The 15725-nt window shown below is 52.7% G+C and overlaps 2 protein-coding genes across 4 annotated transcripts; both read left to right on the plus strand.

Moving 5' to 3' along the window:
• Positions 1-2869: 2869 nt before the first annotated feature.
• FANCE (FA complementation group E) lies at positions 2870-11998 on the plus strand. 3 transcript variants are annotated; one of them, NM_001192349.2, is made up of 10 exons: positions 2870-3300; positions 4563-5178; positions 5781-5825; positions 6115-6183; positions 6474-6617; positions 7246-7369; positions 7597-7675; positions 9039-9105; positions 10235-10360; positions 11458-11996. In NM_001192349.2, exons 1-10 carry the CDS (start codon positions 3050-3052, stop codon positions 11557-11559), a joined length of 1623 nt encoding a protein of 540 aa, NP_001179278.2. In that variant the 5' UTR covers positions 2870-3049; the 3' UTR covers positions 11560-11996. The 3 variants fall into 3 exon arrangements, with proteins under 3 accessions (NP_001179278.2, XP_059736289.1, XP_005223382.1); XM_059880306.1 differs by lacking the exon at positions 11458-11996 and adding an exon at positions 9577-9670 and having other exon boundaries at positions 2919-3300; positions 10235-10347; XM_005223325.5 differs by lacking the exon at positions 6115-6183 and having other exon boundaries at positions 2919-3300; positions 11458-11998.
• Positions 11999-12961: 963 nt separating this feature from the next.
• On the plus strand, positions 12962-15437 carry RPL10A (ribosomal protein L10a). The gene is given in 6 exon segments (NM_001015647.1): positions 12962-12979; positions 13335-13409; positions 13497-13577; positions 13934-14082; positions 14758-14930; positions 15236-15437. Coding segments are annotated over 6 exon segments (654 nt in total). The 5' UTR covers positions 12962-12974; the 3' UTR covers positions 15407-15437.
• The last annotated feature ends 288 nt before the right edge of the window (positions 15438-15725 follow it).

Genomic DNA, 15725 nt, shown 5'->3' on the forward strand with positions numbered 1-15725 from the left:
AGTTGGCCCTTGTTCCTGGGTCAACTGGGCTTGAAGGTGATGGTCTTCTCTCTTTCTGCCCTCTCATAGCCAGATTCAATGCCGGTTCTTCATGCGGGGGAATGGCCGCTGCCCTTTCAAATCAGACTGCATTTACCTGCACCAGCTTCCAGATGAGGCCCCGAGTTTTGATCCTCTCTGGCCTGAGAGTATGCAGCTGGCCTCTGTAAGTGAGGTGGTAATAGCAGGGGTATGGAGGTTGGGAAGGCTGCTAGTTAAGCTTTATAATAAATGTCTGATAGATGTTAAACCTACATATGATATCTATGACATTGATGGTGCCTGTGTGGATGTGGTACTTTTGTGCTATGTACAACCTGCCCAACCTATGTGTCAGCCTTGACTCTGGTACCAGGCACGACTAGAGCTGAAGCTGATGGGTTTTCACTTATTTCTTTTTCTACTCCCAGGTGGGGGGCACACCAGTGTTCCTAGGGGGCACCGAGCCAGACGAGGGAGTGTTCTTCATGGACCGTGCCCTGGGCGTGGCTTTCTGGGGTTCAGAACTCCTCCTGGACCCCAATAGTTCTTACAAGTGCCTGCTATAACCAGGATCAATGTGTGGGGGATGGGGCCGAGGGGCAGGGGTTGCCAGGTAGTAGGTATTTCCCCTTTTGGGGCTTGGTAAGGGACGAAAGTAGCAAGCCTTCTACCCTCATGAACTGCAGGAGTGACACAGCTGGGGAACGAAGCGAGGGGGTAGGGTTCTCAATGTCTTGGCAGGGACTTGGTTTTTAACTTTGCTCTTTTGTAAAAGGATTCTGAAGGAAACCAATAAAATGTACCTAAACCATCACTCCTGGTGTCTGAAGAGTCTGCTTATACCTCAGGCGTGCCTGCATCCCAACCAAGGGGTTGCTTCTGCACTTAATCTGTTGCAGTATCACTTGTGATTGGCTTTTGGAAAACTTCACTTTATGCCCATAAGAGAATGAGATAAGAAAGGGCAAATAACAACATAAGTACTACAAAGAAGAGTGGTGTCAGGGATCCCATGAAAGGATCTCGAGTATTCCTTCAGGGATCTTGAACCACACTTTTAGAGAACACTTTTTAAGAACTTTTCTCTCTCATCTCCTTCCCATCAGCTAGAATGCAGACCTTGAAGGGCACGAGCTAGAGCCACTACAAAGTAAAGCTTTCTTTGTTTGTTGAGGGTGGGGAAAGCATTGAAGGTGGTTTAGCATTCTTGGCCCTGCCCACTACTTATCAGGGCCTCCCCAACTCCTTGCCCCCAACGTCATTAGAAGATCAAAAACATCTCCTATGAAGTTAGAACTGATAGCCTGAGAGAGAGGTTCCTGGAAGAAATTTCTTTCCTACTATTTTGGCCTTTGCAAAGCAGGCACTATCTAAGAAATCCTTATTCCTTTCCAGTATTGTTCAGTCGCTTCAGTCGTGTCCAGCTCTTTGTGATCCCATGCATTGTAGCTCTCCAGGCTCCTCTGTCTATGGGATTTCCCAGGCACGAATACTGGAGTAGGTTGCCATTTCCTCCTCCAGTGGATGTGCCCAGACACTTGGCAGGTGGATTCTTTACCACTGAGTCACCTGGGAAGTCCAGTCCTATCCAATAGCTCCCTTGAAATCATTTTGGAAAAAATTATAAAACTGACTCTAATGGAAATCTGATACAGCTCAAAATATGCCTATGGCTTCCCATACTATTCAGAGTAAAAGACAAGTTTCCCTCTGGGACCTCACGGCCTCACAAAATCTGGTCTGGTTATCTTTTCAATCTCATCTATTTTTCTCCAGCAGGTGCACTCAGCTCCATCCAGGCTTCTGCTCAAAGCCTAACCATAACCTTCTTCCCAGAATGGTCTCCTCATAGACCTCTACCTGGCTTCCTTCCTTATCTCCTTTAGATTCAGCTTGCCTGACCACCTATTTAAAACTATCTCACTCTATCTCTGTTCCCTCCTATCACAAACAGTCATTCTATTGTTTACGTATTCAGTTGTCTGTTTCCTCACTTGAGTGTCAGCAACAAAAAGGGCAAGGGTCTTTATTTTGTTCCCTGTATCCTTAGCCCTAGGTGATCAGTAAAAGGCTTATTGATCGAATGGATGTATGCATGGCAGCAGAAGCTGGGAAGACAGAAATACAAGCTGGCACCCAAAGGAGGCTTTATGGGGGTCCTGTGGGGCTCTTCTCCCCTCTGCCTTTATTTCCATCCTCTGCTATGATCCCTCCCTTCGCGGGAAGACTTGCCTCCTCCAGCAGATTTCCCTAAGCTGAAACACTGGGAAATGGAGGCTCTCTTGGTCCTTTATAAACAACCACAGCAAGGACACTTCTTGATCTCTGAGAGGAAGATTACAGTAGCTAGACTTTTTGCTATATAGATAACATTGGATTTTACTGCAACTCCCATTCTCTGGTGTACTTACACATCAAATATTTCTGGAGATGGCTGAAACTCAAATGATAGCAGCTGATGGCCTGTGGAAGAGGTGACGTTACGGTGTTTTATGATCAAATCCTATGCCAAAGCCCAAGATCTACAAGCAACATGGGCGTCAGTTTAAATTAAATAGGTCTGGATTCAGAAGTATTGAATACAACTAACCCTGATATCTGTTCTGTACCTCCGCCCTCATCGCTTACCTGAAGGAAGGTAAGGACCCGCTCCTCCATCAAGCCCTGTCCCACCCAATCTCTTGCATGACCCCGCCTACAAGCCTGTTTCTCTGTAGCCCCGCCCCAACTCTGGCCCCGCCCCATCAGCTGACCGGCAGTCGGCCTTTGCCCCCTCCCCTGCTCGGTTCCTGCTTCCGGCCCGGCGCATCCTGGCCCCGCCCCTTCCGGCTTTCCCCCGCGCCCCGCCCCTAGCCGCACCTCCCGCTTCTTTGCTGACAGCTCGAGTTCCGCGCGCTGGTCGGGTGTCCCCGTGAGCTGAGGAGGGAACTTGGCTGGAGCGGCGCTGTCCTCAGCCTCCCTTTTCCCAGGCCCCGGAGCTGAGGCCCGAAGCCGGACCGCGGGGCGGCGCGACTCCCCGATCCTGGGCATGGAGGCCTTGGAGGCTGAGACCGCTCGGGCTGAGGACGCAGAGCCGGCGGCGCCCTGGGCTCGGCTGGAGGCCCCTGGCCGCCTCCTGCTGCAGGCGTTGCAGGCCGGGCCCGACGGGGCGCGGCGTGGTCTAGGCGTGCTGCGGACACTGAGCGGCCGCGGTGGGGAGCCCTTTGCCTGGGGCGGCGTCCTCGAGGCGCTGTGCCGGGAGGAGCCCGTCGTGGAGGGCCCGGACTGTCGCCTGGAGCTGTAAGTCGTCCGCCCGCGTTCCTCCGGCCCTGTCGGTGCCCTCATCCTCTAGGGTCGTGTGAAGCAGGAGCTGGCGCTACCCGCTGCTCTAGATGTGTTTTTAATCCCCACACACAAATAAAAGGTTTCTTTCCTGCCTCACATAGCCCAAGTGTCTTTGTGTGTGATGACAAATAGCAGAGTCACGTACTGAGAGGTTCAGAAGCGTGAAGGGTGGTGACCCCTGTGAGTTACAGGGACTGCCGAGGGGAGCACAGGGCTGCAGACTAAGCATTACTCAGCGTTCTGGAGTATCATTTTTACATAAAATTTCAGAAAGGTCTTTTTTTTTTCTTGTTTACATAAAACAGGTATGGATCTATTACAGGGTTCAGTTCAGTCACAGTTGGTCCAACTTTTTGCGACCCCATGAACTGCATCATGCCAGGCCTCCCTGTCCATCACCAACTCCTGGAGTTTACTCAAACTCATGTCCATTGAGTTGGTGATGCCATCCAACCATTTCATTCTATGTCGTCCCCTTCTCCCACCTTCAGTCTTTCCCAACATCAGGGTGTTTGCAAATGAATCAGCTCTTCGCATCAGGTGGCCCAAAGTATTGGAGTTTCAGCTTCAGCATCAGTCCTTCCAATGAATGTTCAGAACTGATTTCCTTTAGGATTGCCTGGTTGGATCTATCTGTAGTCCAAGGAACTCTCAAGAGTCTTCTCCAACACCACAGTTCAAAAGCATCAATTCTTCAGCGCTCAGCTTTCTTTATAGTCCAGCTCTCACATCCATACATGACTACTGGAAAAACCATAGCTTTGACTAGACGGACTTTTGTTGGCAAAGTAATATTTCTGCTTTTTAATATGCTGTCTAGGTTGGTCATAGCTTTTCTTCCAAGGAGTAAGCATCTTAATTTCATGGCTGCAATCACCATCTGCAGTGATTTGGAGCCCAAGAAAATAAAGTTTGTCACTATTTCCGTTGTTTCCCCATCTATTTGCCATGAAGTGATGGATTACAGGGTAGGTTCCAATTTTTGAGCTGAAATAGGAGATGTCAAAGAGCAGGGTCTAGTGTAGTGTAGAATAGATGCTCGCTTGTTGAGTGATTTCCATGTTGTCTTCACTTCCATCCACACTGACCCTCAGGTGCTGCCTTCCAGCACTCCCCACCCACTTCTGTCCGGCGCAATGTAGCCTCTAACTCTAGCCAGCCTGCCCTGTGTTCTTTCAGCGAGATGCTCCTAACGGTGCCCTCCCTCTGCCACCCAGGAAACCACTGCTGCTGCGATTGCCCCCGTTATGCCGGAGAAACCTGATGTCCCTGCTCATGGCTGTTTGGCCATCGCTGCCCGAAAGCAGGCTCCTCCCTGTGCTGCAGGTTGCGAGGCAGGATCCAAGTCCTGACCCTGATCCCTGGCTCCAGGCCCTTGGAGAATTTCTGCAAAGGGATCTGAGTGCTGGCGTCTCCACTGATGGAGCGTCCCCATTGTCTGAAAGGTGCCAGAGACAGCTCCAAGGCCTGTGTAGGCGGCTGGGCCAAGGGGGCAGGAAGTTGAAGTTGCCCCCGACTCCAGATTCTGAAGGAGAAGGAGGGCAGGAGGAGGACAAGGACTCCCAGCAGCCTGGGAAACGCAGGAAGGAGCCAGAGGAAAAGCCTGTCAGTCCTGAGGGGGAGAGGGCCCCCAAAAGGCTCCGGTGTTTGGAAAAGGAAGGTCATGAGGACAAGAGACCTGAACACGAATCTTTGGAATCCCTGGCTGATGGAGGAGGTGCATCATCCATTACAAACCAGGCTGTCATGGGACCTGAGCCCAGTGAGGCTGGTCAGAGTCTAAAGGATGCTAAGGGCCTACCTGAGAGTTTGGAGTTGCCCAAAGTTATCCAGGTACTAGGGTGAGGTGGCTGCTTTAGAGTGATCTTTTGGAGTGGAGGGTTCATACAGGGCAAAAGCTGGCTGGGACACTGTCCCCTTTGGAATGACTGTAGTCTGCAGAGCAAGGGGAAGGAGGTGGGCTTGAGGGAATGTCGTTTCTGCTCCACAAGCTTCTGAGAAGAGGGTAGGGAAGGGAGGGACTGGAGGTGGGAACCCTTGACCTAATGATCAGTATTGTGAGATCAGGGGTACCGGGAATAGGAAAGGCTCTGGAGCTACCCCTGCCGCCCCACCTTATGGGAAATGGGGGAGTTGTCCCAGCATCCAGCTTGACCTCCCAGCCCAGGGCCTGGTCTAGCCCCATCAGGATGGATGAAAAGAAGACAAGTCTGTTCAGGTGGATTTACATGGGCCCTTGTCTAGTTTGAGTTCTGAAGCACTTTGTAAAGTTTAGGCTTCATGTTCTGGCTCTCTTGAGTCATCTTTGCCCGCTAGCTCCCACTGACCCAGGGCCTTCTCTCAAAGGGGGCTGGGACCTGGCTGGGGCCATGGCCATGACCGGAGGCCATGCTGCATGGGTTGGGGCTTGGCAGTGACTGGGCTCTCCTCTGCAGGACCAGGTTCCCAGGCTGCAGCAGCTGCTCAAGACCCTCGGGAAGGTGACTTGCCCTACCTTGCTCCCTACAGCCCTTCTTCCACCCTTTCCTGGACCCCAGTGGTGCCCAGGGAAGCCCCAGTGCAGCGAGGCACAGCTGTTCAGTGGGGGTAGGGGGTGGGAAATGAAGGTCTCACCATCCGTGTGAAGGCTTTTCTTGGCCCACATATGTTGTTCTAACCCCTGGCAAGTAGCTCTCCAGTAGCACCTTCTGAGGTCCTCACCCCTCCACTCTGCCAATTGACTTGTCACTGAGGGCTCTGCCAGCCCTAACGTGGCATTCGCCCTCTCAGGGGTTGGAAGGACTGGAGGGCACCCCACCGGTTGAGCTGCAGCTTCTCCAGGAGTGCAGTCCTGGCCAGGTGAGTCCAGAAAGCCTGGCTGGCCCCGAGGACACGGTCCCTGTCTCCATTTAAATTTCTGTTCCCCTGCCTCATGTGGGAATTTGGAGAGGGGATTTGGTTGGGTTTTTGTTCTCTCAGGGGCAGGGGTCACCCACAGTGGTTTCTTTTAGCCCTTGGTTCCCATAGGGCAGCTTTCCCATCTTACCTTACCCTGGGGTGTCCTGGTCCCGCCTGTTCTGCCTGCTTGGCTTGAGACAGTTCAGCCAAGACAGGCTGAGTGTCCCGGGACCCTCCCCCGTCCTTGGCAGGTGGACCTGCTGTGTGCCCAGCTGCAGCTCCCGCAGCTCCTGGACACAGGTCTCCTCCAGCTCTGCACCTGGCTGCTGGCCCTGTCACCAGACCTCAGTCTGGGCAATGCCACTGTGCTGACCAGGAGCCTCTTCCTTGGACGGGTAGGTGCTCTGGGACGCACATGAAGGGTCTGGGACTGGTGGGGCGCAGGGAGAGAGTCTGAGCCCTCAGCAGGATGCTAGACGGGGTTCCCAGCCTGGCTCACATCTGGCCTGTCCTGGGTCCCGGGGGCAAGGGAAGGGCATAGACCCCTAGGCCATCTACCTACGGGGCATCTAACTCATCCCTCTTGGGCCCCAGATCCTTACAGAAGCTGAAGGGATATGGGAGCTGGGGAAGGGAGCTATCTGTGCTTTCCAACGGGTGGATCCTTGTGGGTCCTGGATAAAAGGGCTTTTCTGTCACTGTAATGTATGCGTTTGCGTTTAGTTGCTCAGTCTTGTCTGACTCTTTGTGATCCCATGGACTGTAGCCCGCCAGGCTCCTCTGTCCATGGGATTTTCCAGGCAAGAATACTGGAGTGGGTTGCCATTTCCTTCCCTGGGGGATCTTCCTGATCCAGGGATAGAATCTGCAGCTCCTCCTGCCGCATCTCCTGCATTGCAGGCAGATTCTTTAACCGCTGAGCCACTGGGGAAGCCTGGTGTATAAGCTTCTGAAATGAGTCTGATAAACATTTGTTGGAGGGAAGAAGCAATTAATTAATTGTTTCCTCCCCGTTGGCTGTAGATTGTCTCCCTGACTTCCTCAGCCTCCCGCCTGCTCACGACTGCCCTGACCTCCTTCTGTACCAAGTATCCCTATGCCGTCTGCAGAGCCCTCCTTGGCCCCGTGCTCCAAGCCCCAGGAATAGGTAATTTTAGAACAGGCCTCAGGCCCGGTAGCTCTGCCCTCTCTCTTCCCAGCACCCTTCACCTCCCCTGGGTGGTCCTGGCAGGAGTTGGGTATTCAAGGAGTAAAGATACCAGTTGCTTCCCTGACACTGCCGCCTGTAATGAGCTGGGCATTTTGTTCCCTGCCAGCCCCCTCCTCTCCTGCCGTCTTCTCCCAGACTTCTCTCATCTGCTGTCGCCCACTCAGGTCCAGCTCAAACAGAGTTACTGTGTTGCCTTACAAAGGACAAGGCCCTGGAGCCAGATGTGCAGGTTCTAATGCTGGGGTAAGTGACAGGCACCTCTGCTGGCCCCACCCACACCTCCTCCCCCTGGCCAAGCTGCTCTTGGCATTCTGGAATTGGAGCTGACTGGGCACCAGGCCCTGTGCCCAAAAGTGCCTGAAATACAGGCAGTGGCACAGCCGATGCCCGCTCTCACTGACCTGAGCCTGGCTTTGTGCCTTACCACTGTGGGTCCTTGTAAGTTGCCACACCATGTCCCTTCCCCAGCCCAGGGGGCCAGACTTCTGTGCCAGGCGCCCCAGGGAATGTGGAGAAGAGGCTGGTGCTGCTGTGCTTGAGTTCTCAGCATAGTTGGAACATGACATCGTGGTTCAGAGCGCTGGCTCTGGAGTCAGACGGACATGGGTGAAAACCTCAACCTTGCCTTTTATTTTTTTTATCTTTCAACTTTGCCTTTAAATGTGCAAGTTTAATCAGGTTGTTCTATCTCTCTGAGCCTCTGCTTCCACACATTAACTGTGTAGGGTTTTTCTAGATATTAAGTGTGATAATGCACATGAAGACCTCAGCACAGTATTTGGCACCTAGGAAGTGCTCAAATACTGTCATAAAATTGGTGTTAAGTTTGGGCATCAAATTGGGGAGTTAAGATACAGACATGTAGAAATAATGAGTAGGTGAGACCCCATTGGACATCAACATGAAATGTAAAATGCTAAGTATCAAATGAGAAGGGGACAATCTCCAAAAAACCACTAGCCACCTGTCTCCGAGGACTTTCTCTGTGCTTTCAATTCATTACTTCAGTCTGCGTGCAGTCCTGCGCTGCTGCCACCTTAGAGATGGAAAAGCTGAAGCTCAGAGAGGCTGAGGGAGGTGGCCAAAGGCCACAGAGCTACAGCGAGCACAAAAGCCTGGCCTCAGACCCAAGTCTGTGCACCCGGGAAGGGACACTGTTTCCACGTGACATCCTGCCTTTCCCAACAAGCTGAGGACAGGAGGTGCAGCTGGAGTGGACCTCACCGAGGGCTGGGCTCTGCAGGGATGGCTTGCCTTCTCTCAGAAGCCTCACATGTGTCACCTCACCCATCATTGTCATCATCCTCTTCCCTGGGTCGGTCACCCCTTTTTGCTCAGGATGCACTCTCGACTCTTGGTCATTTTTCAGGGAACCATTGTACCTCTCGGCCAAAGCTTCCACTGTCAGCTCCCAGGGGTCTGGGGCCATGGCTTTCCCGGCACTGCAGCAGCGGCTCCTACCTGGCCGCCAGCATCAGGGGCCCTGACTACATCCTCTGCGGCTGGGGATCTTAGCTGTCCCCGGGGCCTTGCCTTGGGGTAGGAGCAGTAGATCCCCGGGCTTGGTGGGAGGCTGAGCTTTCCTCAATGGGGCCTGTGCTTGCAGACAGATCTTGGAGCTGCCCTGGAAGGAGGAGACTTTCTTGGTGCTGCAGTCACTCCTGGAGCGGCAGGTGAGCAGGCTGCCTTGGGATGGACAAAGAAGCGCTGCTGTGCTGTGGGCGGGCGTGGGGCTCCTGGGCTTCTGACCACTTCAGTGACAGAATGGGCAAGCAGGATGGCAGCCCTCCAGGAGGGTGCCTGTGACACTGGGAGGAGGCTCCTGGGGCTTGAAAGGCCAGGAGCAGAGAGCTGACTGCATGGTGAATCCCAGCTGTGCCTCTTGCTGGCTGTGTGGCCTGGAGGAGGGACTTATTGATGTGTATGTGTAAATTTAATTTATTTTTGAATAGGTAATAGAGTCATATGTTTCCACTTTTGAACTGTATCCTTACAAGGACATAGTGAAAAAATTCCTCCCAGCCACCCAGATTCCCCTCCCCAGGGCTAATCGGTGTTACTAGTCACAGTGGAACCCTCCCAGAGACGCTGTATAAATACAAGGACACATGTTGAAATTTACTCTTCCCCTGCTTTTTACATAGGTTGTAACACACCAAGCTCTAAGCTGTAACACAGAGTGCCCTGTGCTTTGCTTTTTCCATCTAACAGGAATTTTGGCAGTTTTTCCATATACCGGTACATGAATCTGTCTCATTGGTTTATAATGCAAGTAGTTAGCCTCTTTATGCCTCATTTTCCTCATCGGCAAAAGGGGGGTGATGATGGTACCTACCATGTAAAACTGGGGTGAGATTTAAGTGGTATAATTGGGGTAGCATGTCCAGAACGGTACCTAGTGCCTAATAAGTGTTTATTAAGTTATGATTATGAAGAGCTGTTGTTATTATACAGGCAGGACTCCCTTGGGACCACTCTCTCCTTTTATCTTCAACCACTATGCCAGGCTAAAGATCCTCAGCCTCCCCTTGCTCCTAATCTGAGCCTGTGCAGCAGTGACTACCGCTTTTCTGAGCCCTGTGTGCCAGGCTTTATCTGCATAATAACATTAAATCACTTTCAAAGTCCTCAGAGTTCAGTATTATGAGCCCCATTTTACAGATGTGGAAGCTGAGGCTCAGTCTAGTTGAGTGACCTAAAGCTCAGTTTGGTTGAGGGTTACTTGCTTAGGAAGTGGTAGAGTTGGGGAATTGAATCCAGGGCCCTTTCTTGTGCTATTGCCCCATCTCCTAATGTGTGCAGGTGGAGATGCCCCCTGAGAAGTTCAGTGTGTTGATGGAGAAACTCTGTAAAGAGGGGCCAGTGGCCACCACATCCATGGCCTATGCCAAGCTCCTGCTGACAGTGATGACCAAGTATCAGGCCAACGTGAGTACTGGTAGGGCCACAAGTGTGGGGCTTCCCTGGTGGCTCAGTTGGTAAAGAATCTGCCTGCAATGAGGGAGACCTGGGTTTGATCCCTGAGTTGGGAAGATCCCCTGGAGCAGGGCATGGCAACCCACTCCAGTATTCCTGCTTGGAGAATCCCATGGACAGAGGAGCCTGGCAGGCTGCAGCCCATGGGGTCGCAGAGTCAGACACAACTGAGCAACTAAACACACACAAGGGCAGTTTCTGCTGCTTGATCCTGCCACGAGGGTGTTTGATGTTCGCCAGGGAGAAAACCCTGAGTGTAACAGGGAAACCACAAGTTCAAGTCCAAGAATAGGGGAGTGAGGCTGCTTAGGAGTTCGTTCATCCAGCCAACACTGCTATAGGCCAGGTGCTTTCTGAGGCATTAGGAATCAACAATCACAATATCACAGTTTCTGTCCTGGACTTGACCTCTGCACCAGCACCTACTGGGCTAGTGAGAGGGGAGAGAAATGATAAACAGATCATTGTAATAACTGTTAGCAGCCAGGTGAAGGTAAGCACAGGGCATCTGATGGCAGAGGAAAAGGGGGCAACTAAACCTTGTTTGTCGTGGAAATTGGTACAGGCTTCCTGACTCTTAAAGGATGGGTGGTAGTTAAAGGCCAAGGTGGAGAAAAAGGCATTCCAGCCAAATAAACTGTGTAAGCACTGAATGTCCGAGGGGATCTGCAGGTAGGTCATTGTAGCTGAGGCCTAAAAACCCAGGAGTGGATGGTCGTGGGAGAGAAGGTTAGAGAGCTAAAAGACTAAGCTGATACTTGTAGCCCTGCTATGTTCCAGGCATCCTGCTAAGCCCTTTATATATGTGAACTTGGTACTAGTCCTGTGAGAACTAGTCCTATGAGAAGATACTATTATTGGCTCCATTTTATAGATGAGCATCTCCTGGTCATGGTAGCATCTAATGGAAGTTAGATTTCTCAGGGAGTCATCTCCAATCATCCTTGGGGCCTGGATTTCTCTCTTCTAACTAACAGAGCCCAGGGGCGGGATAGGGGAGAGGAGGGATCAGCTGCTGGAGTCCTGATACGATTCATCCTTCTCTCCAGATCACTGAGCCCCAGAGGCTGGGCCTGGCTGCAGCTGTGGAACTCAACACCACTTTCCTGAGGAAGTCCCTGCAGGCTGCTCTGAGACATCTGACCCCCTGACTGTCCACCAGAGGACCACCCTCCCGAAGCTCCCTCACCGACTTCCTGAGGGACACTTCTGCCCTCAGCTCCTCACCCTGCCTCTTGCCTGGGGGTCAGGGCTGAACCTGGCCATCCCAGCGATCAACTGCCTCCCTGCTCCAGGCTGCAGAGGGGCTGGCAGGAAGGGACTGGGGCTACATGATCTGCATTACCGAGGGCTCCTGACCCTGGGCTCCCTCCTTGTCACTTCTGGGGACAGACACCGTTAAGATAGGCCTCAGCAGGGTCATAGCAGACCCAGAGTGGACAACGATGACACTCCAGGAGCCCCAGGGACATGTGCTCAGCACAGATCTCCTGTGCTCAAGTGTATATGTGATGATCCCCTGTGTTCTTGTTTCTGACTTGAATAATTTATCAATGGTATTTCATTAAAAAAAAGAGAGGTTCAACAATGTCTTATTAGAAGCAGTGCCTGTCTTCCTACTAACTCTTGTTATTTGTTGAAACCAGCCCACACCACCCCCCACCCCCTGCCCCACCCTGCTTAGTGACAGGGGGCATCTTTCTCCTTGTGGGCCAGGTGGTAGAGTTCTGAGGTCCATTCACATTCTGTGGGCCAGATCACGTGTGATACCACGCACCTGAGCCCTGTCAGAGCGGTCTGTGGAGTGGGTGAGACTGGGCATGCCACACTGCGGGAGAGGGCTTGAGGGCGGGAGTGACTCAGCCTGGAGTTGGGGAAGGCTTTGGGGCAGATGGCCTTTGGGGAGGGATCTGAAGAGCTCCTGGGGTTACGGTGACAGAAGAGGCAGAGAGTGTGCAGTATGTGGGCGCGTCTGTCCTACATCTCTATATTCCCACAGCACTTAGCGAGGCGCCCTTGCTCACAGTAAACAACCTATAGATGTTCCTGAATCAACTGTCAGGTGTAAGTTCATCACAAAACCTTCCTTGAGGCCTCCCCGCTGCAGGCTCTGAGCGGCCAAGAAAGAAACTTTTAGTAAAGCCTGCTTTTGAGACGTGAAACAGGTTCGCAAGGCAGGAGGAAGTGCGCGCCGGAGGTCTAAGAGACAAAAATGGTGGGGGGTCTGTCTGCATCCTCTCAGCGGCTGTCAAGGGTGCGATGCCCAGCAGTGTGACTACTGCGGTTCGATCCCTGGCCCTAGCCTCTTCCCTAAGGGCCTGGCAGAGTCTGGTGCCACGGGGCGCGCGGCTGGGGTCTTCCCAAGCGAGTCTAGCGGTACAAGGCACGTCGGTGGCGCCCCTCAGTGGCCGCAGGTGGCGGCGCTCCCCGGGATTGAGCCACCAGACTGACTACACTCAGGAGAAAAGCCGCGGGAACAGACATCTCTCGCGAGAACAAGGATCTTATTTGGGCGCATGCGCGAGCAGCATTTCTCTCTTTTCCGGTTATCGCGGCGTAGGGAACTATGAGGTTGGTGTTGCTTAGTCGTGCTATCCACGTTCATCCGCGCCTCTGGACGCCCTCGTGGGGAAGGAAACATTGCGGGCAGAAGCCCCGGGAGTTCTTGCCCCTGCTTCGTTGAGGGGCATTTCTTGTCAGGCTTCGGCCTGCGGGCCTGGCGTTCGAGTTGGCGCGCCAAGGCCGGTCTCCAGTAGGGTCTCTCTTCCCCGGGGTTGGTCCTTGGGCCCGAGTCGCTCCACTTGGGTGTCCAGAAACCCCCGGGGAGTAATCTCTAGGCAGCCCCCGCGCCCGAGGCTTCTGACACCCCCGGGGGTTGGTGCCCGGCTCCCGGGCTCTGACCGCTTGTCTTGCTTGTTTCTTGCAGCAGCAAAGTCTCCCGCGACACCCTCTACGAGGCGGTGCGGGAAGTCCTGCACGGGAATCAGCGCAAGCGCAGAAAGTAAGCGCCGGCCTCGGGGAGAGCCGCTTTGGGGAAAGCCGCTGGAGGCTTGTTATAACTTCGTTAACTTTTTTTTTTTTTTTTAAGGTTTTTGGAGACGGTGGAGCTTCAGATCAGCCTGAAGAACTATGACCCTCAGAAGGACAAACGCTTCTCGGGCACCGTCAGGTTGGCACCGTTCCGATCCCACCCAGCCCTCAGTGCCCCCGCGCTGCCCTGTCTCCTCCCTTGTGGCTCCAGTGGAGCTCGAGGCGGCCGGGCGCGTGCGGCACTGAAGTGCCCGGGTAGTTCAGACCCCCTGCTCCGGGCAGACGTGGCTGGACGGACCCCCACCCTGGGTCTTAAAAGAAGAGGGGAGGCGTGGGGAGGCTTTGGCCGAGCCCGCCGGCTAGTTTGAGAAGCCAGACTAGCTGTTGGTGAATGTGGACGGCTCTGGGTAAGGCTCAGTGGTCCCAGACCCTTTCACCTTCAGCCTTGGTAGCTTAGGGCTGGATGTGACCTATCCTGTCCCCCCCAAAATGCAGGCTTAAGTCCACTCCCCGCCCCAAGTTCTCCGTGTGTGTCTTGGGGGACCAGCAGCATTGTGATGAGGCCAAGGCTGTGGATATCCCCCACATGGACATCGAGGCGCTGAAAAAACTCAACAAGAATAAGAAACTGGTCAAGAAGCTGGGTGAGTGCCTGGTGTGGTAAATAGGTGGGGTACAGTGACTGCAGATCTCTTGGGAGTGGTAGAACATAGGGGTATTTCTGCTATTCGGATTTTAAAATGAAGGGGTAGAGTCATGACCAAGCATCTGCTGTGCTTGGCCAACTGGAAATTGAAACTTAGCCATGTGAAAAATTAATTTTTTTGCTTTGAGGGTTATTTTTAAGGGAACAAGGCCAGGTAGTGGTTCTTTGCTAAGCAGGTGAGCTCTGTCAAATTGACAGGTTAGGTGCTAGTGCCTTCTGCGTTGGAATTTCTATTTAGAGCTCCTATTGTTTCATTTTAATCTTTATGCTCTATGATTGGAGTGTTTTACAGATGAACAGGTTCTTCAGTTGGGTGACTAGAAAGTAGGAAGGTGGGATTTGAAACCAAGCAGTCTTAATTAGAGTGAGCCTTTTTCATTGCAACATGGATTGTGAGTCAGTGTGGACTTCTGCCACCTGGTTTCATGTGGATATTTGGCCAGTAAAAGTCCAGAGGATGGAGCTCCTACTGCCCTGAGGAGAGGATGCAGAAGACTTGGTAGCTGTGGAAAGGGTAGAGTGCTGATGGAGGCCACTTATGTGGTTGGGTCACAGAGCTCTGTTGAGAGTTGTCTTGAGGGGCCAGGTCCTAATGGCTTTTTCTCTCTACCAGCCAAGAAATATGATGCCTTTTTGGCTTCAGAGTCTCTGATCAAGCAGATCCCCCGAATCCTGGGCCCGGGCCTGAACAAGGCTGGCAAGTTCCCTTCCTTGCTGACCCACAATGAGAACATGGTGGCCAAAGTTGATGAAGTGAAGTCCACGATCAAGTTCCAGATGAAGAAGGTGAGGTGGTCTGGCTGGTTGCACAGATTAAACAGTGGTGATGGTGGCAGGGCCTTGCAGTTTACCCACATTCTGTGTGTAGAAGCCCTGGTTTGCATTTCTGTGGATTCTTGGGACTTGTGACAGTCACTTACAGGATTGAAGGTTTTCAAATAGCTCCGGTCTTCTAGGTCTGAGGGCAAAGCACTGCTTATTAGGGCACTGGAAGGGGGTGGAATGGGCCATCTGGCTTGTAGATGAGCCCACTCTCCACAGTTGGTTTCTTTGAATCAGGCCACCAACCTGATTTGACCTTCTCCCCACAGGTGCTGTGTCTGGCAGTGGCTGTTGGCCACGTGAAGATGACAGATGATGAGCTTGTGTACAACATCCACTTAGCTGTCAACTTCCTGGTGTCATTGCTCAAGAAAAATTGGCAGAACGTCAGGGCCTTGTACATTAAGAGCACCATGGGCAAGCCCCAGCGTCTGTACTAAGGCACAGCTTAATAAACCATACTAAACCCTCAGCCATGTCTTCTGTGGCTTTGGGGAGGGAGGGAGGGAGGCGCTTTGCTACCCTGCACTGATGAGCCAGTGATGGGTAGCCATTTAGTACAAACAAGAGAAGGCCTTTCTGCCCTCAAAATCATGGAGTAATGCTGAAACTTCTTAAAACAACCTTTATCTACTTGTGTACAAGGTGTTAAGTGGCTAAGTCATGTCTAAACCCTTTGAGACCCCATGGACTGCAGCATGCCAGGCTTCCCTGTCCTTCACCATCTCCTGGAGCTTGCTCAAACTAATGGCCATTGAT

The sequence above is a fragment of the Bos taurus genome, chromosome 23 (genome assembly GCF_002263795.3).
Source record: "Bos taurus isolate L1 Dominette 01449 registration number 42190680 breed Hereford chromosome 23, ARS-UCD2.0, whole genome shotgun sequence".
NCBI lineage: Eukaryota > Metazoa > Chordata > Mammalia > Artiodactyla > Bovidae > Bos > Bos taurus.